The 25,723-nt window shown below is 36.5% G+C and overlaps 3 protein-coding genes, 1 non-coding gene and 4 pseudogenes across 5 annotated transcripts; 4 read left to right on the top strand and 4 right to left on the bottom strand.

Moving 5' to 3' along the window:
• Positions 1–780: 780 nt before the first annotated feature.
• On the top strand, positions 781–2,507 carry LOC125211772 (acetylserotonin O-methyltransferase-like; annotated as a pseudogene).
• A 100-nt stretch (positions 2,508–2,607) lies between these two features.
• Positions 2,608–4,717, top strand: LOC125212672 (acetylserotonin O-methyltransferase-like). Its single transcript, XM_048112900.2, has 2 exons — positions 2,608–3,391; positions 4,262–4,717. Exons 1-2 carry the CDS (start codon positions 2,657–2,659, stop codon positions 4,556–4,558), a joined length of 1,032 nt encoding a protein of 343 aa, XP_047968857.1. The 5' UTR covers positions 2,608–2,656; the 3' UTR covers positions 4,559–4,717.
• Positions 4,718–5,900: 1,183 nt separating this feature from the next.
• Positions 5,901–7,572, top strand: LOC125209098 (flavonoid 4'-O-methyltransferase 3-like; annotated as a pseudogene). Its single transcript, XR_016136496.1, has 2 exons — positions 5,901–6,293; positions 7,196–7,572. The product of XR_016136496.1 is annotated as a flavonoid 4'-O-methyltransferase 3-like (transcript).
• Positions 7,573–8,679: 1,107 nt separating this feature from the next.
• On the bottom strand, positions 8,680–11,707 carry LOC125209778 (GDSL esterase/lipase At5g55050-like). Its single transcript, XM_048109360.2, has 5 exons — positions 11,464–11,707; positions 11,236–11,378; positions 9,647–9,868; positions 9,304–9,565; positions 8,680–8,900 (listed from the first exon to the last, which is right to left on the bottom strand). The coding sequence occupies exons 1-5, from the start codon at positions 11,705–11,707 to the stop codon at positions 8,680–8,682; spliced, it is 1,092 nt and encodes a 363-aa protein (XP_047965317.2).
• Positions 11,708–12,550: 843 nt separating this feature from the next.
• On the bottom strand, positions 12,551–12,706 carry LOC125217288 (U4 spliceosomal RNA). The gene has a single exon (XR_007175702.1). It is a non-coding gene; the product is annotated as a U4 spliceosomal RNA (small nuclear RNA).
• Positions 12,707–13,280: 574 nt separating this feature from the next.
• Positions 13,281–14,860, bottom strand: LOC125211271 (flavonoid 8-O-methyltransferase 1 pseudogene; annotated as a pseudogene).
• Positions 14,861–19,112: 4,252 nt separating this feature from the next.
• LOC125215375 (auxin-responsive protein SAUR68 pseudogene) lies at positions 19,113–20,297 on the bottom strand (annotated as a pseudogene).
• A 3,357-nt stretch (positions 20,298–23,654) lies between these two features.
• Positions 23,655–25,047, top strand: LOC125215374 (NAC domain-containing protein 6-like). The gene is made up of 3 exons (XM_048116776.2): positions 23,655–24,056; positions 24,183–24,454; positions 24,729–25,047. Exons 1-3 carry the CDS (start codon positions 23,858–23,860, stop codon positions 24,981–24,983), a joined length of 726 nt encoding a protein of 241 aa, XP_047972733.1. The 5' UTR covers positions 23,655–23,857; the 3' UTR covers positions 24,984–25,047.
• Positions 25,048–25,723: the final 676 nt, after the last annotated feature.

Here is a 25,723-nt window from a genome sequence, read left to right as displayed (position 1 = left end):
TAGACTGGGATGTACCAAAAAGGAATACGTCTCACTAGGCTGGGACGGAGAACTTCCATGCACATCAATACTCCATCTGTTTTTTTTTAAATAGCAACTATTTCCATTTTGAGTCGTTCCTTAAAAATAGAAACTTTATAATTTTTCTATTTTAGGACATAGACCTCACAATCTACTAATTAACTCTACTTTTACTATTTTTTCTCTTTCTTTCTCTTACTTTACTCATTTTTTTTCTCTTTCTTACTTTACCAATTATTTTCACTTACTTTATCAATTGTGCATTAAATCCCATACCGTTTCAAATATTTCAATTTTTTGAATACTGATGGAGTATTAATATTCTGCCTCATTGATTATCAAATTCTAAACTATAATTGGTTACCTCGATAAGGACGAAGGATATAATATTTTGACAATGACTACTACTCACAAAATAACATACACCTACCTTTCTTTTATTTGTGACATGCAAGATAACTCATTCATAAAAATGTAAACATCATTGTCTATAGTTTGTTCTTTATTTTATTTAATTTTACTTTACCCGTAAAACAACATTTAAAATCTTATACATCTTCACTGGGACGGACAAAATACTCTCTTTGTCCCCATACAAGTTATAGACTCTCTCTTTTAATTAGTTGTCTTGTTATAAGTAATTAATTTCACTTTTAGCAAAATTATGACTTAGAGTTGGGACAGACTAACTGCTAACATTATATAATGGCTTTGCATGTATGAAGAAGCATCACAAAACCTAAAAATTCACATCCTCATTCATTCAATCGATAAAAATGGATGTAAAATCAATCAAAGAAAAGAAGGCTGAGGTAGAAATATGGCAGTATGTATTCGGCTTCACACCAATGGCCCTAGTCAAGTGCGCAATCGAGCTCGGAATAGGCGGCGCCGTGTCTCTGCCCCTCGGCCGCATCATGAGGTACTTGACCCATCGCGGCTTCTTCGAGCTCAACCAATCCACAAACAAGTACTCCAACACTCCCCTCTCTCTCCTCCTTTCAAAAAGCGGAGCGAATACCATCGCTCCGCTTTTGGTGATGGAGGCTGGCCCCCAACGGAGGTTCGGGATTCAAGGCCGCGCACGGGGAGGAACTATGGGACTTCTGGTCCCACAATCCGGCCCAGAGCAAGCTATTCAATGATGGGATGGCGTGCCACGCTAGACAGGCGGTGTCCGAGATCGTGGACCGGTACAGCGAGGTCTTTGAAGGGATCGGTTGCTTGGTGGATGTCGGCGGAGGGGACGGCACGGCTCTCCATTGTATCGTGGAGGCGTGCCGGGGATCAACTACGATCTCCCCCACGTTGTCTCTGCTGCTCAGCAGAGACCAGGCGTGGAGCATGTCGCTGAACATGTCCCCAATGCAGATGCCGCTTTCATCATGGTATTTACTTCTTCCAATTCTTAAAATTTAAAAATATGAACTTTTGAAGGTACCCAAGATTTAATGCATAATATAAATACGAGAGATAGAAATAAAATTGATTATAGTATAATCAATAGAAAATGAGTCCTATCTCATTACATAAATTTTTTTTAAAATAAAGAAGCATAGGATTAAGAGACAAACTAAAAAGGTAATTAAGTAGTACTCCCTCCGTCCCAAGGAAGATGACCCCTTTCTTGGGCGGCACGAGATTTTATGCAAATTTATTTTGTGTGTTGAGAGGAGAGAGTAAAGTAAGAGAGAGAGAATAAAATAGAGATAAAAGTATTTTCATTTTAAGTAATGAGTCATCTTAGTTGGGACAAAGTAAAAAGGAAAGTGGGTCATCTTCAATGGGACGGAGGGAGTATATTTTTAAGGGACCAAGGGGTTTGTAATTTTTTTTACAACTACTAATAAGAATTTGAGCCTCTTGTCGGAGTCGGTTCTTATTTGTTACTTGAACAATTCATAATTTTTGTTGTTATTTGAAAATTTTTCTATATAATTGAGAGAAAAAAAAAATTCAAATAATTTCTAAAAATGTCTAAAAATTAACTTCTCAAGTGAACATTAACTGATGGAGAGAGTCTTTTTTGCCATTTTTAGAATTTAGAGGAAAAAATGAAAAAAAATAAAGACTTGTTTTAATATGTTTCAGTTTCCTTGTAATTAAGTGTCTCAAAAGGTGCAAAGCACATTTCTTAGGGATTATTAAAATCCACTCAAATTATATTGATTAGTAGACGTTTTAAGTAGAAACTCAGGTTTTATTGTGAGAAGAAAGAATGGTTTGTGAGGCGTTTTTAGTTTTCACGATAAAAAGTAATTTTTACGTTAACCCCATCCATCCTATACACGCAGTGGGTACTGCATGAGTGGAGCGACGATGAGTGCATGCAGATACTGACAGCGATTCCCAAGGAGACGGGGAAGGTGATAATCGTTGAGGGAGAAGAAGACAAGTACCGCGACGTGACAAGAGTGATTATAGGGGCCGGCTTCACTGTTAAAGATATTGGCTCCATTATTTCTATTATTGAAGCCTATCCATGAAATTTACATTTCCAACCATACATTCACAATAACAAGGAATACTTTGATTTTACGACACGTGTATATGATTGGATAACCATTTTGATCATGTATACTGTACGTTGTTAGCATTATACAATGCCCCAGCCTCACAAAATCAAATCGATAAAATGGAAGTTAAATCAATCAAGCAAGAGAAGGCTGAGGTAGAGATCTGGCAATATGTGTTCGGCTTCACTCCAATGGCCGTACTCAAGTGCGCAATCCAGCTCGAAATCGCCGACGCCGTCGAGAGCCACGGCGGCGCCGTGTCTCAGCCCGACCTCGCTTCCGCCGTCGCCTGCTCGCCCTCCGCCCTCGGCCGCATCATGCGCTACTTGACCCACCGCGGCTTCTTCGAGCTCAACCAATCCACAAATCAATACTCCAACACTCCTCTTTCCCGCCAAATTTTAAAAAACGGAGCGAAAAGCTTCGCTCCGTTTCTGCTGATGGAGGCCAGCCAGGCAATGCTGGCCCCGTGGCATAAGTTGAGCGAGCGGGCCGCTCTAGAGGGAGGCTCGGCCTTCGAGGCCGCGCACGGGGAGGATATCTGGGAGTTCGGGTCCCAGAATCCGGCCCAGAGCAAGATCTTCAACGATGGGATGGCGAGCCACGCTAGGCGGGCCGTCTCCGAGATCATGGAGCGCTACGGCGAGGTGTTTGGAGGGATCGGTTCGTTGGTGGATGTCGGCGGAGGCGATGGCACGGCCATGCGTTGTATCGTGGAGGCGTGCCCGTGGATCCGAGGGATCAACTTTGATCTGCCACACGTTGTCTCCGCGGCCCCGCGGGGACAAGATGTGGAGCATGTCGCTGGGGACATGTTCAAACATGTCCCTAGGGCTGATGCTGCTTTTATCATGGTATATATTCTATTTGAATTTGTTTAATTTTAAAAAATTCATTATGAATTTTTACAAATTTTTACGCTTTAGTCTACCATTTAAAGAATCATTCTAATTAGGCATGAGTTTTAATAAATTGTTTGACCTTATGAGAAAAATAAATTAAAAAAGTTTGTTAAATGTGATTCTTATTTTTATTGTTAATTTTATATTGAAATGTGGAGTTTGTATATTAAAAGTTAAAAAAATTAAATAGTTCTTTAAATGGTAGACCTGTCAAAATGACATAGATATTCAATGGAGGGAGTATTCATTTACTTTTTTTATAAAAAAAATTCAATTTTACGTAAAGAATGTTTTTATTGAACATTTTTCTATTTTAATACACCCCCGTCCACAACAAAATAGTTTATCTTTCCAATTCTGTCCTTCCATTAAAACTAATTCCATACTACGAAATGGAAGTTATTTCCAATTTTAAAATATATTTATTTTATTTATCTCTTTTCTACTTCATCAACATTTTCTCTCACTACGAATGCTGCAATGACTCGTGTCTATATGCTATCTCCGTTGTGTTTTTCAATTTTAACGATAAAAGTACTACTTCGTTCCTCCATTAAATATTTCATTTTTCCTTTTTTGTTTGTCCATCATTAATGTCCCATTTCACTTCAACTATTTTTGGCATTTGGACCCCACATTCCACAAATTTATTTTTCTCACATTTTATTATAAAATGTATGTATAAAAGTCGGACTCGCATTCCAGTAAATTTTTCTACCCACTTTTTTTGCAGAGTAAAACAATTTCTTAAAATCCGAGCTGATAAAAAATAAAATAGGACATATATATAGTTTTTACGATAATCCTATCCCGTACATGCAGTGGGTGTTGCATGATTGGAGCGACGAGGAGTGCGTGAAGATACTGGAGAAATGCCGTGAAGCAGTTCCGAAGGAGACGGGGAAGGTGATAATCGCGGAGTTGGTGATCGTGGAAGGAGAAGAAGACAAGTATACCGACGCAAGGCTGGCACTGGACATGGCGATAATGGTTCATACACACAAAGGGAAGGAGAGGACTAATGAAGAATGGGATTTAGTGATCAAAGGGGCTGGTTTCAGTAGCTACACTGTCAAAGATATTGGCTCCATTTTTTCTATCATTGAGGCCTATCCCTGAAATTTACATAGTATGTTTGAGTTTTCCTAATAATAATGCATTTTGAAATTATATGCTTGGTTGTATTGGTGTGTATCCCATTTCCCATATGTTGTTTTTGCTCGTGAAGATACTGTTAGTAATTCATGAATAAATATAATTACAGCCCAATTATAATTATATACTAATTCATATTAGTCCAAATCTAGTCCATTTTCTTTCAGTTTTTACTAGCTTGTAAAGATATTGTTAGAAACTTTTGTCATGATATACAACCAAAACAACAAACATCTAGATTTATAAATGATAGCATGTAAACACATATACGTGTTAATATACTACTTTTGGTATTTATGTGTATTCAACGGCGAACACATCAAATAAGAGCATTAGCAACCGGAGCTGCCCTTAGTTGTTGTATCTTTTCGGAGTATTTTGTTAGAAATCATTTCTTTTAATTTTTCTTACTTTATTAATTTTAATTAGTTCAAAAACTATAATTTTAATAGAATCGTATCGATAAAAACGAAATAGAAGTGGGCATCATCAACTTTGATGCCCTAGTTAGATCAATGCCTTAATATCTCATTTAATTATTCTGCCTCGTTTCTTTCTTTTTTTTTGTGAATTTGAATATCAAATTTTTTACTTATAGTGGAGTAGTTGGTTGCCAAGAATATCAAATTTTATAAGTATAGCCTTATAGGGGAGTAGTTGATTGCCAAGATATAATATATATACTACCTCCATCCCCCAAATTTTGACACACTTCACTTTTTACCATTTTTATAGTAAACTTCATATTCTACTAACTCATTTCTACTCATATTTTATTATAAAACTAACACTTTAAAAGTAGGACCCACATCCCACCAACTTTTTCAACTCACTTTCCATTACATTTCTTAAAACCCGTGCCGGGTCAAAGTGTGTCAAAATTTGGGAGACGAAGGTAGTATTGATTAATGACGCGTACAACCTCAACTATTGTGATTATGTATTTAATTTAATAACAAGTTTATAATGTAGACTATTCCTTCCATCCCAACGAAATCGGGTTAACACTAGTTGGCCGAAGGTGGATTCGATCTATCCCTCTGAGACCCCACTCGGGACCCTCCATGACCGTACACCATGCTAGCTTTGTGGCATGGGCTAAAGCTCATACGTACGGCTACGAGGATGCCTACGATTATGCACTATCAAACTATGGTGCTTGGTTTCCATCTCACTAAATGCGAAGCAATTGGTTTTCAGCATGAGGTTTTAATCACCGTTATTTTATAAGTTAAATGTTGTATGAAGTACTACTAGTTGTTTGCATTATATAATGACTTATGCATGTATGAAGAATCCTAACAAAACCTCACACTCAATAATTCAATCGACAAAATGGATGTCAAATCAATCAAAGAAGAGAAGGCTGAGGTAGAAATCTGGCAATATATATTCGGCTTCACTCCAATGGCCCTAGTCAAGTGCGCAATCGAGCTCGAAATAGCCGACGCCCATCGAAAGCCGCCGTGTCTCTTCCCGATCTCGCCTGCTCCCCCTCCGCCCTCGGCCGCATCATGAGGTACTTGACCCACCGCGGCTTCTTCGAGCTCAACCAATCCACAAACCAATACTCCAATACTCCCCTCTCTCTCCTACTTTTTAAAAAGCGGAGCGAATTGATGCTGGAGGCCAAGGAGTGGAGCATGTCGCTGGGGACATGTTTCAACATGTCCTTAAGGCTGATGCTGCTTTCATCATGGTATATATGCTAATCTTAGTTTGTCTAATTTTCCACTTTTGTGTACTCTCTTCTATCCACTTAGAATTTTCTTTTGCAACAACTACTCATACTTTTTTCTCAAGAGGGAGTATTAGTTTGGCTTTTTTAAATTAAAACTTATTTTTCATAACAAATTTGATTCTTGTCCTTTGATTAACTTCATATTCTTTCCGTTCTATTGAACATGACTCACATTGCTTTTTCGTCCGTCTCAATAAAAATGACCCATTCCTTATTTAGAAAATAATTAAAATATTTCAACTACATTTCTCTCTTTTATTTTTATTTCCATCCTATTTTTAAACATCAAATAATCATCTCTATGTTACTTTATTCATATTTCCTACTCCCTCTGTCCCGCTTAAGATGACACGTTTTCTTGTTAGTTTATTCCAATTAAGATGACACATTTCCTTATTTGGAAACTTTCTCACTCCAATTAATACACCCACCACTTTTTCTCACTCATCTTAAAATATTCATCTTTCTTTTTCTATTTAATACTTGCACCCACATTTTCTCTCTCCAGTTAAACACTTAAACCAATAATTTCTAAAATGTCATGCCGGCCAAGAAATGTGTCATCTTAGACGAGAAGGATGGAGTACTTTAAAAATCCAATTATCTTTTCTTAAAATAAGAGTGCATAAAATCCTATGGGGTTATCTCTGCTAAGACGACACAAATCTTAATCGGCACAAGATTTTAGTAATTGAAAGTTAATGTGTTTAACTGAACATAAGAAATGTGAGTGTAAGTACTAAATAGAAAGAGAATGAGAGTTGAATATTTTAATTTGAGAGAGAAAATTACTTTATTCTGTCCCATTTAACTAGGACAGAGGGAGTAGTTTTTACGTTAACCCTATCCTATACACACAGTGGGTGCTGCATGACTGGAGCGATTTCGAGTGCATGAAGATACTAACGAAATGTCGAGAAGCAGTTCCGAAGGAGACGAGCAAGGTTATAATCGCGGAGGCGGTGATCGTGGAAGGTGAAGAAGACAAGTATACCGACGCAAGGCTGGCGCTGGACATGATGATAATGGTTCACACAGACAAAGGGAGAGAGAGGACTGTTGAAGAATGGGATTTAGTGATCAAAGGGGCTGGTTTCAGTAGCTACACTGTCAAACATATTGGCTCAATTATTTCTATCATTGAGGCCTATCCCTGAAATTTACATATGTTTGAATTTTCCTACTTGCTTTGTACTATAATAATGCATATTGAACTTATATGCTTGTTTTATTGGTTTCTACCTTGTTGTTTTTGCTTGTGAAGATATGGTTTGTAATTCATGAATAAAATCACATCTTAAGTATATAAACACAATAGTTAGATAATCAAGATTTATACTAAATGATATCGCATGTAAACAAAATAGCTAGAACTTATTTGCTGTGTTACTTATTTCCAATGTTTGATCGAATCCTAGAAGTGAATTCACTATTTTTTTTAAGTGAATATAAATTTATAGACCATGTCACGATGGAGTAGAGTCTCAGACTTTTGACCTCAGACATTACCATTCTACCGTTTGATCAACTCATACACACATGAATCCATTGTTTTGGGTTTTCACATGCATGTCAATTTGATGCGGGAATAGTTACATAGTTTAATTTATCCCCCTTTCGCATATGTTGTTTTTACTCTTAAAGATTTTGTTAGAAATATTTGTCTTGATAAGCAACAAAATAACAAACATCTATATTTGTAAATGATATCACATGTAAACACATCTATAGATGAATCTACTAATTTTGGTACCTACGTGTATACAACGGCGAACGCTGTAAATTGTTTTGGTAGTGGCGATTCGTTCTAAATTTCAAAAAAATAATTATAATATGTTTTTTATGATGACAAGGGCTTTACATAATAATTCACACAAAAAACTAAAAATATGAAAATATTAATGAATAAAATAAATCAAGGCCCTAGTCTCTTTAATGTGTGTCCATCCCTATCTGTACGTCAATCTGATGCAAAAACAATTCTCAGTGCACAGTTATTCTAAATTCTAGAGAAAGCTACAAATTTTTTTATTGAAAATATGTACTCCCTTTATCCTAAGAAAGATGAGCCCTTCCTTGGGCGGCATAGAATTTATGCCACTTTATTTTGTGTATTAAGTGGAAGAATAAAGTAAGAGAGACGTGTCAATATGTCATCTTAATTGTGAAAAACCAAAAACTAAAGTGGATCATTTGTACACTGATATTATTCCAATTTACATGAAATTGTGTAAACAAAATGGATTTCCAAATAAATCCTCATTGCTCATTACCATCAACACTTTGCAATGTCACTTATTATGAATGAACACAAACTTGACAATGTGTATAGCAAGTTGTCCTGTCACTCCTTTGCCAGCTGACTAAAGCTAATCGGCGACACATAAGTTGGGCCCAAGTAGAGTTCTAGAGCCGCAAGTATCGAAGCTTCCTGAGTCGGGTGGTACATGTCCCAGAATAGATACGAGAGGCGGTCCGAACAAAGCGCCGCTTTTTGGTTGCACGGGCCTTCCGCGTTCAGGGCTCCACTCCCACAACATGCCGTATCCACCGATCCGAATAGGGCTGACGTAGGAAAACAGAAGAGGTTAAGGCTCCGTTAGATATCACAAAATAGGAATTGAGTTGGAATCAGAATACTGTGGAATAAAGTTGAACTTATGATATTCCAATTTAATTCCAAACCTTTTTTTTTATAAGGTTAAATAAATTTATATATAATTATATTCTAATTAGAAAAATAAGTTACCAGAAATAGAAATGTGTTATTTTTATGAGACGAACTAAAATAGAAAGAGCTATTTTTATGGAATTGCGAGAGTATTTTTTTGTTTATATAATTCAAATAGTGAAATTAAAAGAAGTTGGAAATATCCACACCCTCTCAAGTTTTTTCTTCACTTTGTGCATGTATTTTTTTAGTTTCCAACACTGAAATATGGCAAGAATTTGATGCACTTTTTCTTACAGGAATTTCTTGGTCTGTTAATGACATCAAGTGTCATATTGAATGTGTTCCCAAGAGAGTATTTCATCCCCGGAAGCTCCGAGCTGATGTGGAGAAGAAGGCCATCGAGGGCGAGGTGGAACGCCTGAGCAAGCTCGTTCATCGGGGGGAAGCACCCGTTCGTCCCGGTAAGGTTCAGCTGGATTAGCCTCGAAAACGGACAGCAGCCTACCGGTGGAATGCTTATGATCCCGAATTTTCTCGCCCCAAGCCCGTATAACGCCTAACGTATGTACACCACCTCGTTTGAAGTCATTTTAAAGCTTGAAAAGTGTTTGGAAATCTTTTAAAAAAAAAATCTTACTTTGATATGCTGAGAATATGCTGATAGCATCATGTTGATGAAGGTGCTGGGAGGTTTTTTTGCATCACTTGTGTTGAAATAACCAAATATGTCATTGCTGCCGATGCTGATGAAGAAGAGGGACTGGTTGAGCTTCGCTTCGGTTGCGGGGTCGCCTATCAAGGCGCTGAGATTACTGCGGACGGTAGCGAACTGGTTGATCTGTTCCGATAATGGCACTGTCTGTTGGCAACACAATGCAACGCGGCATGAAATTAAACGGAAAGGGTACCTAAGAAACCTGCCTGTAAATTATCGAGCTATTGATTTGTTCTGACTTTGCAACTTTTTGATAGCTTGATGACTTACTTGCGTGGCACGGTCGGAGGTCAAGTAAAACGGTGTCACATTGTTGGAAATATAACGACGTTGTACTCCCTCCGTCCCAATAAATATGCAACATTTGGTTTCTGGCACGAGATTTTATGCAGTGTTGTTTTGTAAGTTAATGAAAAGAGAGTAAAATAAGAGAGAAGAAAAAGTAGAGATAGTGTTGTTTCCATTTTAGGAAACGTATCATTTATGTTGAAACAACCTAAAAAAGGAAAATGTTTCATTTCTAATGGGACAGAGAGAGTATTATTTAGTGGGCGTTCAATTGGTGCAACTTTGCATGTGTACTGTTTAATCCTATGTTCGGTTAGTAAAATTGGACTAACTAATTAATCCATGATACTATCTTAGATGGATAATCTCCCCATTGTGACTCGCACCCGTACCCCTGCGACAAAAATAGTATGGGGAATGATTAGTGGCGGATCTAGGGGGGCAGGAGGAGGAGGGGGTGGTCGCCCCCTCCGTGCGACTATTTTCCCCTTATCGGGACGTAAAATTACCATTTCTGCCCCCTCCGTTTGCCTCCGGCGTCGCTCCAAACAACGGAAAAAATAGTCATGTCCGCACTAAATCAAGCTAATACTATATATTCCGCCCCTTCCGTTTCCGGATCCTGGATCCGCCACTGGGAATGATTAACCTTTAGTTCCATTTCACCCCCCCCCCCCCCCTTCAACCACACCAGGCAGATCTAGATTTTGCCGCCTCAGCAACCTCAGCAAACGCTGTTGCTGTATCGACTGCCATGTCTCAGGCGGCAACAGAGGTGCTACACCAGCAAATTGGTGATCTTCGCCGGCGGAGAAACTGAGGTTATGAATGGTATATAGGTAAATATGTGTTAAGTAATTATATAAATTAAATATCTTTTAAAGCATAGGAAGATTGTCAGATCAACCGAACCCTTTATATTTATCTAATATTCAATCTAGATCTATCCCATACTCAATCCCATACTCAATCCCACACTCAATCTCAATATTATTTTGTCATGAAAACCGAACGTAGCCATAATATACTAGAATAATACGACGTTGTTTCGCTGCCTATATTGTTTTGGTTGACGTTTGATAGTACCACGTGAGTAAGCGCTAGGAATCTTAATCAGTTGCAAAATCATAACAAATCAATAGTCAGAGTTTAAAGTTGGTATGCATAATCAGAATTAGGCGGAAGTTTAGGAATCTTTACAATGGATCGAGTTAAAGTCTTACATTGTTGATATTGGTGATGTCTAGGAGTCCGGCACCCCCAGAGGCGAAGTTTACACCTTTGCTGAGTTGCTGTTGGAATCCCGATCCAAGGGTGAGCAGATACAGGAAAGGAGGTGGGCTCATCATCAACCCGAAATTCTTTACTGAGACAGTCAACATATCATCAGCATATCGTTTATAATGTACAAAGCCTTGAGAGATAGTATAGTGAACTACGTGTGAACTAACCAAGTTCGTCCGCGTTGTTGAAGCCATTGCTGAACCTCCCAGTCGGTTGGCCCCCGGGGAAGTCTATGCCATTTGGGGGGAAGTTGGCTTTTAAAGGGGTTGTGATGTAGTTATTAGTTCCAACATCGGCCGTTGAGTCTCCAAGAAAGAACACGAGTTTCTTGGTGGGGTCGTCCGTCTGAGGCGTGGAAGTGGCACAGATGATCAGGAGGGACATACACAAAGGTATGGTTACCATGGCCATAACAGGGATGAGGACGAGGACGAGGAAGAAGGTGTATTGCTAGCTTTACTTTACTTGTGGTAGAACTTGTTTGTGTGCATGTTGGAAGTATTTATAGTGTTTTTTGTGGTTAAGTAGTGTTTGCTGTGGCCAAAGGAGTTAAAGTTTTCTCTAATACCAAAGATCAATGAGTTGTTTGGCGGTATGAACTATTAAGTGTCTAGATTTTGATGTTTTCCTGACTTTGCATGAATGTGTGGAATCGATTTGATTCACTATAATAGAGTTAGAGCTTTATAACAAATGATTGTGACTGCTAATAGAACAATACAAGACAAAACAAATGATATAATAGGATTTATGTCTATGAAATTTGTCTTATACTACTACCTCCGTCCACTAAAATTTGTCTCACTTTGGATTTTAAGAAATGTAATGGAAAGTGAGTTGAAAAAGTTAGTGGATCGTAGGTCCTACTTTTATATATTATATGAGTAGAAATGAATTAGTAGAATATGGGGTCAACTATAAAAAATGGTAAAAAGTGAAATGAGACAAATTTTCAGGGACGGAGGTAGTAGTATATATCGATTGTGTAAGATAACAGAGTCCTGATTTATATACGAGCATAAGCTTTCTTTTAATAGATTAATATTTTGGAACATTGGTTCTTTCACGACTTTGTGAGCTGGTCTCCCTTGGTCTGGGGAAGGAGCCAATCGAAACCTCATTTGATGCTAATGATGTAGGAATATCTCCAAAATTGTGATGATGAAATATATTCTGTAAAAATAATATGAGTAGATGACATGAGCTTTTATATAATACTATTAGGGAATATCCAAGAGTCGATCAAAATTGTAGGGCCTAACCCAAAATTGGAGCCCTTCGAAAAATTCTCGACAGCACAAATCAAGCCCAGACCAAAGAGGGGTAACGTTTGGAAATAGTTTTCAACCAGCAATAGACGTGTCTCGATTAGAACTTCACTAACTGCGTCATTGCCCCAAGTTTAACAAATCAAATTAATTTACTTTGATATTGCCTATCCCACTAATCATTATCGTGAATGAGCGATGTGGGATTAGTTAGTACTCCTATTCATTTGAGAGAACAATAATACAATATAGTCTTTTTACATGCATTTCCTCTTTATAGTAAACTAGAGTTTATATTATGTGTTGTATAATGTCTTCTATTGTTTATAATATTCTAGATTATTTTTTTATTCCGAATGTGTATACATATTTCATATTTGCTACAGTATTTTGGTCTGGCCTCAATAGGTTAACTGATTAGACCAGTTAAACCATGAAACGCTAATTTTGTTGACCCGCTTACTAGTCTAGTTTTTAAAACACTGCTGTAAACATATGAAATACTCTCGCTATCTCAATCAAAGTAATACGTTTTCTTTTTCGGAATGCTCATTTAAAGTAACACAGTTCTAAAAAGAAAAATACCGGTATTCTCTCTTAATTTATTATATCTCATACTTTATTTTTCATCCAACTTAACACACAAAACAGCGTTACGCCATATTACTTTTTTCTAGAAAGGAATCATGGGAAAACCTGAATGACAGATCTCAAGCCTAAGGCAGGAGTAATTTTATAGTCTCCGAAGGCAGCAGCGAAGCCCACTCTTTCTCGGTCCTCTCTTTGCCGTTGATCACAGCCATCATCTTCAAATCAAAGAGAAGTTGAGTTTCCGTTGCTTCGTCGTCTTCCTCGCGATCCTCGACAACCAATTCAACAAGAATCACCTTACCACCCTTAGGGCTTATGGCTTCTTTGCAATTTTTAAGTATTTTCACACAATCATCCTCACTCCAATCGTGCAACACCCACTGTTGCAAATACAATAGGGCTATTAGTTCCTAAAAGCGTAAAGTTGGTATTTTACCACAAACTTAAAATCTGAATTATATCGTCTACAAATCATGAACTCATGCATGTGCTCACGATGTTAAATTTTGGTGAAAATTGGGAGAAAATTTTTAACTGAAGTATGTCACAAAACGATGTGTTTCGAAACAATTAAAAGCAATGTCGTTGCTTATGTTGACGTTTGATCCAACGTGCTGTGTCGAATTCAATTTATGGAAAAAAATTGAACTCGTGGAAAATTCGATATTAAACTCAAAAGTTAATGATATTAGCGACCAAATTTTAAATTCATGAAAAATTACAAAATTTCAACCAAGGTTTGTGAAATTAGGGACTATTACCCCAATACAATAATATACAGTCACCTTGTGTCCAATTTCAAATATATTCCAATAATAAAAAATGTTGATATTAGTTTTAATAAAAAGTAGGAGATTAATGGAGAAAAAATATATTGGAATAGTGTTAGGAGATTAGAGAGATGTCTATAGTCGAAAATTCTAGACAATTAAAATTAAAAAATTTCATCAAATAGAGAAGAATATAAAATTTTAAAAAGAGCTAAAATATATTTGGGGAAGGGCAGAAAAATAGTCTCGTTTTTTATTGACACAGCAAAATTAATATCTATGTATTTGTTATATACAGTAAGTTTGATTAACTAATAATAATTCAATTATTTTTCTTCTTATGTCAAACTCTAACAACTACCAAAATACATCATAAAAAATTATCAAATGAATTAACACATAAAATAAATAAATAAATAAATCCTGAAAACCGCATCAGCCTTAGGAATGGACTCAAACATATCCCCACCAACAAACCTCACATTCTCAGCCCCTTCCAATCCCTCCACCACCCTCGGCAGGTCCAGCACCACCCCGGAAACTCCGCCGTCCCGACCCCCTCGAACCCGGCGTCGCTCGCCATCCCCTCGTTGAACAGCCCGTCGCCCTCCGCCTACTCCCAGAACGTGGCCCCGTGCTCGGTCTCGAACATCGCGTCCCATCGAGAGGTAGGATTCCTCTACCTCCTCACTGGGGGAGTTGTTGACTTTGACTATTTGGAAGAATTTGGAGTGGGAGAGGAGGCGCATGAGGCGGCGGAGGGCGGGGGTTTTGGAGGGGGGGATGGAGAGGCGGGAGAGGGGCATCGGGGCCGGGCCGTGGGCGTCGATGGCCAGTTGGATGGCGCATTTTAGAGACATGGAGTTGATGTAGTTGAAGAGGTGGTTCCAAACATGGGCTTCGGAGTCTAGGAGCTCTTGCTTAGGGGAGCTCATTTTTTTTTTTCCTTTTTTGGATACAATATTGCTCTTTTTATTGTTGCAATATTTATAGTAAAGTGAACCACAAATTTTACTTTCTATTTGATCTCTTCAATTATTATTCACTTATCTTCTCATCTCTTTCTTAGTAGTATGTTTTTTAAAATAAAAAATATTCTTAGATTTTCTTTAGGGATTTTTTTTTTTATATTCTTCTCAGTAACATTTAGGGTATATAATGCAAACTCATATATTGTACAAACTCCAAACTATGATCTGGACCATTAAAAAATATTAACACATGATAAAATAGTAGCAACAGAAAATGTCAACACAGCATCAACCGTTGACACTGTGTTGACATTTTCTGTTTCTACTATTTTGTCATCTATTGACATTTTTTAATAGTCCAGATCATAGTTTAGAATTTGTACAATACTTAGGGTTTGCATTTAATCACATTCCTTTAAAAATAAAACTAAACTTCCTTATAGAGTATTATTGTGTTTCTGTTTATTTAGAATTGAAAGAGGATAAATAGTATACTAAAATGAAAAAGTTCCTTGAATGAATAAAACTTTAGTCTAGTGACTTCTGGCAAAATTTATTTTTATGGAGTAAAGCAAATAGTATGCATTTAGTTCACTAGCAACTGCAAAGAGGATTTTGTTTATGTTATGGATTACAAACATTATCTATATCTTATCCGGAGTGTGATTTACATGTTTATGGATTAGGAATAAAATCAATACAGTTAAATGAAATCAACAAAAAGCTAGCAAATAATTTGGACAAATTGTTCTTTTTCAATTATTATTGCAGCAAGATCAGATGCGTTTGATGTTGAATATGGAATAGTAAAGAATGAGATGAGATTTAAGATTACTATTTTTTAGTTTATTTACATATTCACGTGCATCCAGTATTTTAATGCAAATAAAGACTAGAAAATGACTGCCAATATAGTTTGATTTTGGTTTTATTTGCTATATAAATTTATAAATTCAATTCAAAATCTTAATAGTTTAAAATAAAGTTTCATTTGAAATATACAAAAATTCAACAATATCTAATTACAATTAATATTTAGAGGGAACATCTATTTTAGTACATCAACTATCCCAAATGAGCAAATTTGGTCTGTGTCCATCAACTATAAGTTAATATCAATTCAACTACTTTTTTGTTATTTTCAATATTTTCATTACCAAAGTACCCTTAAGGCCATGAAGGGCAATTCGATTTATTTACCCTCTCATTTTCATTAAAGTATGTAATTTGAAAAATTCGAATAGCTGATGTACCAAAAAAGATATTCCCTATAATTTTAATTTCAAAATAAAAATATCTTAATGATATTAATGTTCTATTTCTATTAATTATTTACGTTTAGTTTTACTTATTTGTAATATTTTAAATCATTGTACTATATTTAATATTAATAGTGAAATAACTTAGGTAAAAATATATATAAACATTATACTTATACAATATATGTATATAAAATTAAAGTAGTTCAATTTATTAGATGGAATATTGATTTTTCAATCTTAAAGCTATATATAGAAGAATATGTTATTTTAAGTGCAATACAAAATTGACAATTAAAAATAATTAAAATTCATTAACATGCACATAATCTTAAATAATTCAAAGAGCTAAGTTTTATTTTATCTACTCTTATGTAGTAATTGTAGTCTAAAATAATTAGTTGAAATTATCAATAATCAATTTAATAAAAAAAGACCATGGCATTCTTAGTTGAATAAAAATTAGAGGAGCTCATGTTTTTTTTCTTTTCTTTTTTTTGGAAAAGAATTGGTGAATAATACTCTTTCTATTATTTCATTATTTATAGTCAACAAATTTAGTGAAAACAAATTGGACTAAAGTTTTAATTTGTTTATGATACTTTTTTTACTTTTCTATTTTATCTCTTCAGTTATTTTTCTCTTATCTTCACGTCTCTTACTTAGTACTCCCTCCGTCCGCAGATAAGAGTCTCATTTTATTCCAGTACGAATTTTAAGAAATGTTAAGAAAAATAGGTAGAAGAAAGTTAGTGGAATATAAGTCTCACTTGTATATATTAGTTTTAAGTAATATGTGAGCGGAATGAGTTAATGGAATGTGAGACCTCTTTACCGTTTATATAGTAATCATGAACCGTAACTCCTATTCGCGGACAGATCAAAATGGAAAAACAGAACTCCTATTCGTGGATGGAGGGAGTATGTATTTTAAAATAAAAATAATCTTAGATTTTCTTTAGGGTTATTTTTTTATATTCTCAAAAACATTCTTTCATACAAATTTAATAAAATAAAAGTAAAACTTCCTTATAGAATACTGTGTTTCTGTTTATTTAAAATTGTAAGAGGAAAATGAAAAGGAAATAGTAATAAAATGAAAAAAGTTCCTTAAATGAATAAAACTTCAGAAATTTCTGGCACAATTTATTTTTATGGAGTGACGCAAATATGCCTTTTGTTCACTAGCAACTACTCGTCATTAATTGTCTTATTTAAGATCGGAATGAGTCTTAAGAAATGGAAAAAATATAGTTAATTGATCTCAAATGTGTTTTACATGCTTATAGATAAGACTATCTATATATTTTTTGGAGTTTGTTTCACGCATATGGATTAAGAACGTTATCTATATCTTATCTGGAGTGTGCTATCAATACAATATAAAAGGCTAAAAAATAATTTTGACAAATTGTTCTTGTTCAAATATTCCCATCATTATTGCAGCAGTCCTAGATGGGAAAAGTGAATTGAATATGGAATAGTAAAGAATGAGACATAAAATGCAAGTGTAAAGAATAAGAGTATCGTTCATGGGGTAGGGATAAAATGCAAACTTATACCCTCCATCCACGAATAAGAGTCTCGTTCACTTTTTTATACTTGTTTTGTAAAAATAATTATAAATAGTTAAAGTGGAGAAGTGATAAAGTAGATAAAGAATAATGTAGATAAGAGTCTAGTCTACATTATTCTCTACCTTATTTTATCATTTCTCCACTTTAACTATTTATTATATCATTTTTATAAAACAAGTGTAAAAAAGTGAACGGGATTCTTATTCATGGACGGAGGAAGTATGATATAAACTCAAAACTCCTCAACACAGCTTCAACACTGCTTCAATACAATATCAACACATTGTAAAATTTCAAGAATTTAATATCAACTCAGTATCAACACAGCATCTATCATTGGCTACCGTTGAAATTATGTTGACATTTCCCGAGATAAGTACACCTTACATACAAAATGTTTCACCAATGTTTCAATTGAGTGCAAAATGTTTTAAGGTAACAAATATCATACAAAAAGTTTGATTAGTGTTTCAAATTAGTACATTCCATCTAAAAATCACTAACATCGTTACTTTTTCTTATTTTTCATCCTTTCGACTCTAAAATTAGCTACAAATATTAGCTGAAAGTTAAATGTGAATTCATTGCTTGATAAAATGCCCATATAGCAATGCATAAGGTATTATTTAGAGAAATAATATTATTTTTTAGGGCATAATTTTGTAGAAAAAAAAAAGTAATGGTGTTAGTGATTTTAGATGGAATATAATCAAATTATTTGTATAGTATTTGTTAACTTAAAACATTTTATACTCAATTGAAACATTGGTGAAACATTTTGTATGTAATTTGTAATTCCCCACATTTTCCTATTAATGTTTTTTTGATCTGTTGACATTTTTTAATAGTCCAGATCATAATTTTTAGTTTGTACTCCCTCCGTCCCACATAATTTGACCCAATATTCCATTTTAAACCGTCCCATATAATTTGATACATTTTACTTTTACCATTTTTGATAGTGGACCTCATATTCAACTAACTCATTCCTACTCACATTTTATTATAAAACTAATACTTTAAAAGTAGGACCCACATCTCACCAACTCTTTCAATTCACTTTCCATTAGATTTCTTAAAATTCACGCCGGGTCAAAGTGTCCCAAATTATGTGAGACGGAGGTAGTGCAATATTTAGAGTTTTCATTTGATCACGTTCCTATATTTACGTGTATCCAGCATTTTAATGCAATTCGATATTTCAAAAATAAAGACCAGAAAATGATTGCCAATATAGTTTGATGTTGGTTGCCATATAAAGGTATTGAAAAAATGATGAATAAAAGGATTATTAATTATAGACTTTTTATCATGAAAATGCGATCTCCTCTCCATGTTAGCATTTCCTCAAACACAAAATCTACACTACGAATTCGAAAATCACTGAAAATTTTTAAATAATCTCAGCAACAAGCTAACAAAATGTGCTGACATTGCTGTTGTTGCTGTAAATAGTAAGGCGATGAGCATCTACAATCCGCCATTGACAGCAAGAAAGCTTTCCCCACTTCTTCAGCTGCATTCTTCTCCATCAAAGACGCGACATATCTCAACACCTGCGAATCGCAGGGCAATGTGATCGGTCCGTTTCTGGGATGCCCAAATTCCTCCTCAGACATCCTCAGCAGCTCCCTGAAGATAAGGCAGCTGAGATAACCGATCGGGAACGAGAATCGAACTCCGTCGCTCGCATACACCACGAAATGCCCCTTCTCCGCCACCTCCGCGGATCGATCGATCTTCTCCGGGTAAGAGATGCGTTTCCTTCCTAGGGCTGCAATTTCCCTCCATTTCCTTGCCACGTCGATTTTGATCATCATCGAATTCGAGAAATTTAGGGTTTTGCTTTTTTGTTGATGGATTGATTGATTGATTGAATTCTCGATTGATTGGTGTTGTTATGTGTTTGGATTTGATGGATTGGGGTTTATATATTGGGGAATTTGCAGACAGTGCATTGAATTTTGGCTTTTGTGAATTGTGGTGATTAGGGCTACAAGGCCATGTGGGATTTGGGGGAAAAAAGGGAGGAATTGCTGAGAGCCACAAGAATGGGGATGATGAATCTTTTTCAAGGAGGTGGATGCATTGATAGCTGGGAAACAAGATCCTTAAATGAGTGGGGAAGTTTGGCAGGTCAAAGACAAGGCAATGCTGGTCGAGGGAGGCTTCGGAACAGGCTGGTAAACGTGGCTCGAATCGCCTAAGTTGAAATGGTACACTCGTTTTTGTTTACTCGAAACACCAACATGTGGCCACACCCTGTCTTCAAGTTCACTTTTATGTTATATAATATCAATACATGATCATATACTGCAAGCTTTTCGCGGTGTTTTGCTTATATTATTCGCGTGCTAGTGAGACTGGGTTGATGTTAGAGACGAGGACCTTAAAATTCATTGTTACAAAGAATTTTTTGGCTCAAACCGCCGAAGTTGAAATGGCACACTCTTGTTTGTATGCTCGAAACACCGACATGTGGCCACACTCTGTCTATAGGATAAAGAAGATATTTATCAATACATGATCATATACTGCAAGCTTTCCGTGATCATGAGGTGGTTATTTTACTCTTGTGCTTGTGAGACTGGGTTAATGTTAGAGACGAGGGGTCTGAAATGCGTTGTTGCTAAGGGTTTTGAAAATGGTATGTGTTGTCTGCATTTTACAATCCGTATCGCCTTTATGGTGATGATCAATTGTTGATTGGTATTTAGGTGTTCGATACCTTGTGCTAGTTGATCTCCTTTATATCGATACATGATCATATATTGCAAGCTTTTCGTGATCATGAGGCGTCCACACTAGTGTTTTGCTTGCGTACTTATGAGACAAGGCAGCAGCTTCTGGCAAACGACTCAAGCAAAGCTCGATGTAAATCTCCATCCCGGCCTTCCCGGATGAGGCTGATGACGTAGTCCATGAAGATATCTCGGGCCTCTAAAAGTCAGGCCGTACTCCTCTTCAGACATCTTGGGCAGCTGTGTGAACTCGAGGGTTTTGAGATCGGGGGCATGGGCCTCCTAGCAATTTCGGATAATATCGAGAGTATTTTGCTAATTTTAAAATTTATTAATAAATTTTCTTAAGTTATTTGTATCCATTGTTGATTTTCCCTTTTTTGAATCATGTTTTTCTTTCTTGCAAATTACTAAAACTTGTTCGAATCCCTAAGTTCCTACTTCCACTATTTGTCCGACAATATCTCTGCTGCATTCACAGTTGTCTCTCTCGTTTCACTCTATCTCACTTGCAGCTTCTTTCAATGTGGATATTGCTGCTTCAACTCACCGCATCTCGAGCTTCTTTCACCGATCCTATAGTTTCTCTCTTATGAGTCATTACCCATCTCTCTCTCGCAGCCGACAACCACCAATGCCGTTGCTGAGAGAGATGCCGCTGCCAAATACCAACGCCCCCAACGTCAAAATTTTGGCTATCGCTAATATTGCATTTGAAAGTGCGTAGAATATCACTAATTGATGTACATTTCTTTTCGTCACTCAAATCATCTAATTATTTCTTCATCATTACGTAGTGCTCTAGTGGATTAAATGAATTATGCTTAACCTTTCGATCCAAAGCAATTTTTGTTCAGACAGAGCTTTCAGAATTAATTAAAATATAAATATTATTTTAAAAAGTCTGGCAATGATTTGGCGATATGTCACTGACAACATGGGATGTTCGACGAACTTCATAAGAAATCTGCTAGCTAGAGAGATACTACTATAAATAGTTACTATGATAATATAATTATTAATCAAAGGAATTATAATATGAATGCAGACTCCTAGAAATTACACTAGTGACGACTATATGTACATTTCCTTATTGTCTCCATTAACATTTTCCTTTTATTTTCTTTGCACAAACAAAGATTTTTTGTTGGCATCATAACTATCAGTCCAAAATCCCTCCCCATTGGCCATATGTGTGTTAGTTAACGCATAAGTGATACGACAGTTTCATTCCAAAATTAATTGATAATAACGGGAATGACTCGCTATATGTAGGATAGTTCACTTGTAAATCTCAGTATGTTTAGTCATATGCGAGGAAACATGATCACTTATGTCTTGTCATCTCCTCCAACAATACATTAGGCTTAAGCATAATATCATGTTAACGGGTGTTTCTAAGTCCATACATGGAAGGAAATTTGTTACAAAAAATAAATGAAGTTTGATTTTGCTAATTCTAGCTAATTCTTCTAAGACTTGTTCAAATTGAAAAGGAAAGGGCATATGAATCGTGGTGGGTCATACTACTAAGTGTTTTGTCCAATATTATCCAACATGCATAAAATTACAAAATTCCTAGTTTTAGTTCAAAGTTAAACAAAATTTTATTATGAAATGCTTTTGAAGTCTGAAGTGAACGAATGGGAAAAGCAAAATGTTTTGTTTTAATTGTAATTTTCACAACATAAATTTTTTTTCAAAATTCCAAAATGGCAACGTTGAAGTCTTCTTCGAAGAAATTATGCAGATCGAGAGGACAACCATGACATTATCGATAGATTCTAAAGGAAAATTAGGTCCTCATGGCGGTGACAATAAATCATCAAAGCTGGTAATGAGTCGCGAAATGGGCCCACCTTTGAGGGAAGACTTAAATTTCCAAGTCAATTGATGTGATAACTTAAAAAATAAGTGATTTGCATCAATTCCTTATACCATTATGATAACTACGCGTTTTATTGATTACAAATTTCCTCAGTTGGTTAGTTTTCTCTCCCTCTCTACAATATGTTTGCAATACATACTTTCATAGATTGATTATAGTGATTTGTCATTTGAGAAGTCTCTAGTGTGAAAAGTAATTTTGAGTCCACTATATAGTGGGATTTCCTACGATGACCAATTCAAAGTCCCATTAGTTGGAATAAAAAAATCACTTAAGGAAACTTCACTGTAAGATTTTAAGGTTCCATTGAATAATTTTGATTAGACTATACCTGATTTTATAGGTACTCAAAGCGTTAATGTTTTGATTGAAAGAGAGACGTCTTACTCGCTTAATTGATCTATCATTCACGTATCAAATACATTTCAATGTTCAGATTATACATAGTCTATGTATAATCTAATATAATATCAGAGGACTCCATACTCAAGCCAGATATGTTACAATTAATAAAAGGGTACCAAATCGATGCAAAGTTTAAGAGGATATCAGAACAAGCCCTATTCTCGAGCCAAATGTGTCGTCGAATGTGATCAGAAGTACAGTTCAATGAATCAGATCGTATCTAACCCTCGTAAAATCTTTGATAGTATCAGAATAGCCTCCGACATAAAAGTTACTTCATCCGTCCCACCTCAAGTGATTAAAAAATTTTTGGACCATCCCAACTAAAGTGATGCATTTTTTTTTGGCAAACTCAACGGTTTTTTTTATCTTTCATACTTTTTATTTCTCCTACTTTATTTTTTCCCCAACTTTTACTTTTACTGCTAAACAATACTCCCTCCGTCCCGGCTAAGATGACACATTGCTTAGCCGACACGGGATTTTAGGAGTTATTGGTTAAAGTGTTTAATTGAAGAGAGAGAAGGTGGGTGTAAGTATTAAAGTAGAGAGATAAAGAAAGATCGGATATTTTAATAGGAGTGAGAAAAAGTGGTTGAGTGTGTTAATTGGAGAGAGAAAGTTACCAAAAAAGGAAATGTGTCATCTTAGTTGGGACAAACTAAAAAGGAAAACGTGTCATCTTAAGCGGGACGGAGGGAGTACTTCCTAAAATTTTCGTGCCCGGAGCGTCTCATTTAAGGCGGGACCGAGGGAATACTGTTCTATGGACCCATATGAGAAAGTGAAAGGAAGAAGGCTTCAACATTTAGTACTCCAAAAACCGCGTGTAGAAGTCAAGGTAGCAATTCTTTCTCAAACAGAGATTGCCCTTCTTCTCAATCAATACCATGAACTCTCTCTCTCTCACACACACACACACAAACACACATTTAGACGTGCCATCATGGTCACATCCACTGTCTATAAATATAATCCCCAAATGTACCATGTTTCCACACACTCACACAACATATTGTGTCTGAAGTTATTACAGCATCAAGAAAACACCCTATAATCATCCGAGCTGCCTTCATCATTAAATTAAATCCATGGACGAATCACCGTCACCGCCACCATCATCATCACCATCCCCGTCTCACGAGGTCGATCTCCCCGGATTCCGCTTCCACCCCACCGAGGAGGAGCTTCTCAACTTCTACCTCCGGAGAATGCTCTCTGGCAACAAACTCCACGGCGACATCATCGGCTTCCTCAACATCTACAAGCATCATCCTAGAGAATTGCCAGGTAAATATATCCAGTGGCGAACACAAGATTAAGTCACGGCCCTAAAAAAGAAAAATGATCAAATAAACCGCGAAAGATATTTTAAAAATATGTGAGTGCATAATGAATTATCCATTAATGAAACAGGAGTGGCAAGAATGAATGGAGAGAGAGAATGGTACTTTTTCGTGCCTCGGGAAAGGAAGCACGGCAGCGGAGGCAGGCCTAACCGGACCACAGAACACGGCTTCTGGAAGGCGACCGGCTCTGATAGAAGAATCCTGAGCTCGTTGGATCCGAGGAAGGTGTCGGGAGTGAAGAAAACACTTGTTTTCTACGAGGGGAGGGCGCCAAGAGGGAGAAAGACCGATTGGGTGATGAATGAGTTCCGTTTGCCAGATGCGTGCACCTTACCACAGGTGATAAGCACTAAATGCGTCCCAACTTTCGTAACACCTAAAATACTTAAGAGTTAAATGGACAATAACCCAAAAAATTTCCCTCCAAATTAATAATAAAATGAACCCTAAAATGCTTCCATTGTTGGTATACTAAACGATGTCGTCATGTGCCTATGCCCAGAGGCGAAACCAGGAAATTATCTCAATTTTATACTAGTACTATATTTATAGGGATTAATTGAAAGTTCGTGTATTAGAAATCACTTTGTTGATTTGTTTGTTGCAAATGCAGGAGATAGTGTTGTGCAAGATATACCGGAAGGCGACGCCGTTGAAGGTGCTGGAGCAGAGAGCCACCATGGAGGAGGAGAGCAAGACCGTCACTTCCCCAACCCCGTCATCGGATTTTTCCATGTTCTCCGATTTCGAGGATGTGAAGTTTGAAGGGTGGAGCTGCAACACCGCCTTGAACATGGACTGGACCCTCAACCAAGACAATTTGTGGCCACTAGACATTCTCACACCCAATTTCATGCCACTATGTTGAATCTATTTCTACAATTGTTCTATATATTTATTAAATTAATGCACCAAGTATTGTTTCTATTCCATTTTAGATAGTACTGTAAATTATAATGTAAAAGGGAAAACCATTAAAAAAGACAAAAGGTCGAGGTTCGATTGAAGGTCGGGCTAACTATAACAGGATCGGACCTAACTCAGGCTCGTGAACTAACAAGGACCCCAAACATTAGGTGTTGCGCGCCCATGCTGCTCTGTCAAGCCAGCATGTCACTGAACACAGCCGCGTGCAGCCATGAACGACAGGCCTCCCCACAAACGGGCCTGAGCCCGATCAAATCAAGCTCAGGGAACAGATTCGACTGCCCCGACTCTCCTTAAACCCGTCCCAGAGGGAACGGACTAACCAAATTAGATTCTCGATGAGAGATCTCCGTCCAAAGTTGGGCACGAGCCCGGATAGATCGATCCCCTCATTATCTTTTAGCTAGCGCGACATCAACCTTCTATCCCGCCTTAATGCCCCTGCTTAGGTGATAGGCTCGCGCAACCGAACCCGGCAATTTCTCTACTTCGTTTTTTCATTTATAAATAACCATAGACTTCTCCCTGTTTTCGATGTGGGATAAGTTATTGTATATACAATTTGGGTACATTAAACTTGAAAATATTATGACAAATCATGGGGTAAAATGGGCATGTTATAAATTATAATGTATGATTAGTAAGATTAAAGTTCATAATTTTAATTGTTTAAAACCACAC

The sequence above is a fragment of the Salvia hispanica genome, chromosome 3 (assembly GCF_029641045.1).
Source record: "Salvia hispanica isolate PSC_SH4W2 chromosome 3, Shi_PSC_v1, whole genome shotgun sequence".
NCBI lineage: Eukaryota > Viridiplantae > Streptophyta > Magnoliopsida > Lamiales > Lamiaceae > Salvia > Salvia hispanica.
The sequence above is the reverse complement of the archived record's forward strand: the minus strand, read 5'-3'. Positions and strand labels throughout refer to the sequence as shown.

Coding starts and splice junctions, on each gene's coding strand:
- LOC125212672 (XM_048112900.2), top strand. CDS start 2,657: ATGGAAGTTAAATCAATCAAGCAAGAGAAGGCTGAGGTAGAGATCTGG. Junction 3,392..4,261: donor CTGATGCTGCTTTTATCATG/GTATATATTCTA, acceptor CCGTACATGCAG/TGGGTGTTGCATGATTGGAG.
- LOC125209778 (XM_048109360.2), bottom strand. CDS start 11,707: ATGGCCATGGTAACCATACCTTTGTGTATGTCCCTCCTGATCATCTGT. Junction 11,379..11,463: donor CAACAACGCGGACGAACTTG/GTTAGTTCACAC, acceptor TGACTGTCTCAG/TAAAGAATTTCGGGTTGATG. Junction 8,901..9,303: donor TAACAGACCAAGAAATTCCT/GTAAGAAAAAGT, acceptor TTCCTACGTCAG/CCCTATTCGGATCGGTGGAT.
- LOC125215374 (XM_048116776.2), top strand. CDS start 23,858: ATGGACGAATCACCGTCACCGCCACCATCATCATCACCATCCCCGTCT. Junction 24,057..24,182: donor TCATCCTAGAGAATTGCCAG/GTAAATATATCC, acceptor TTAATGAAACAG/GAGTGGCAAGAATGAATGGA. Junction 24,455..24,728: donor ATGCGTGCACCTTACCACAG/GTGATAAGCACT, acceptor TTGCAAATGCAG/GAGATAGTGTTGTGCAAGAT.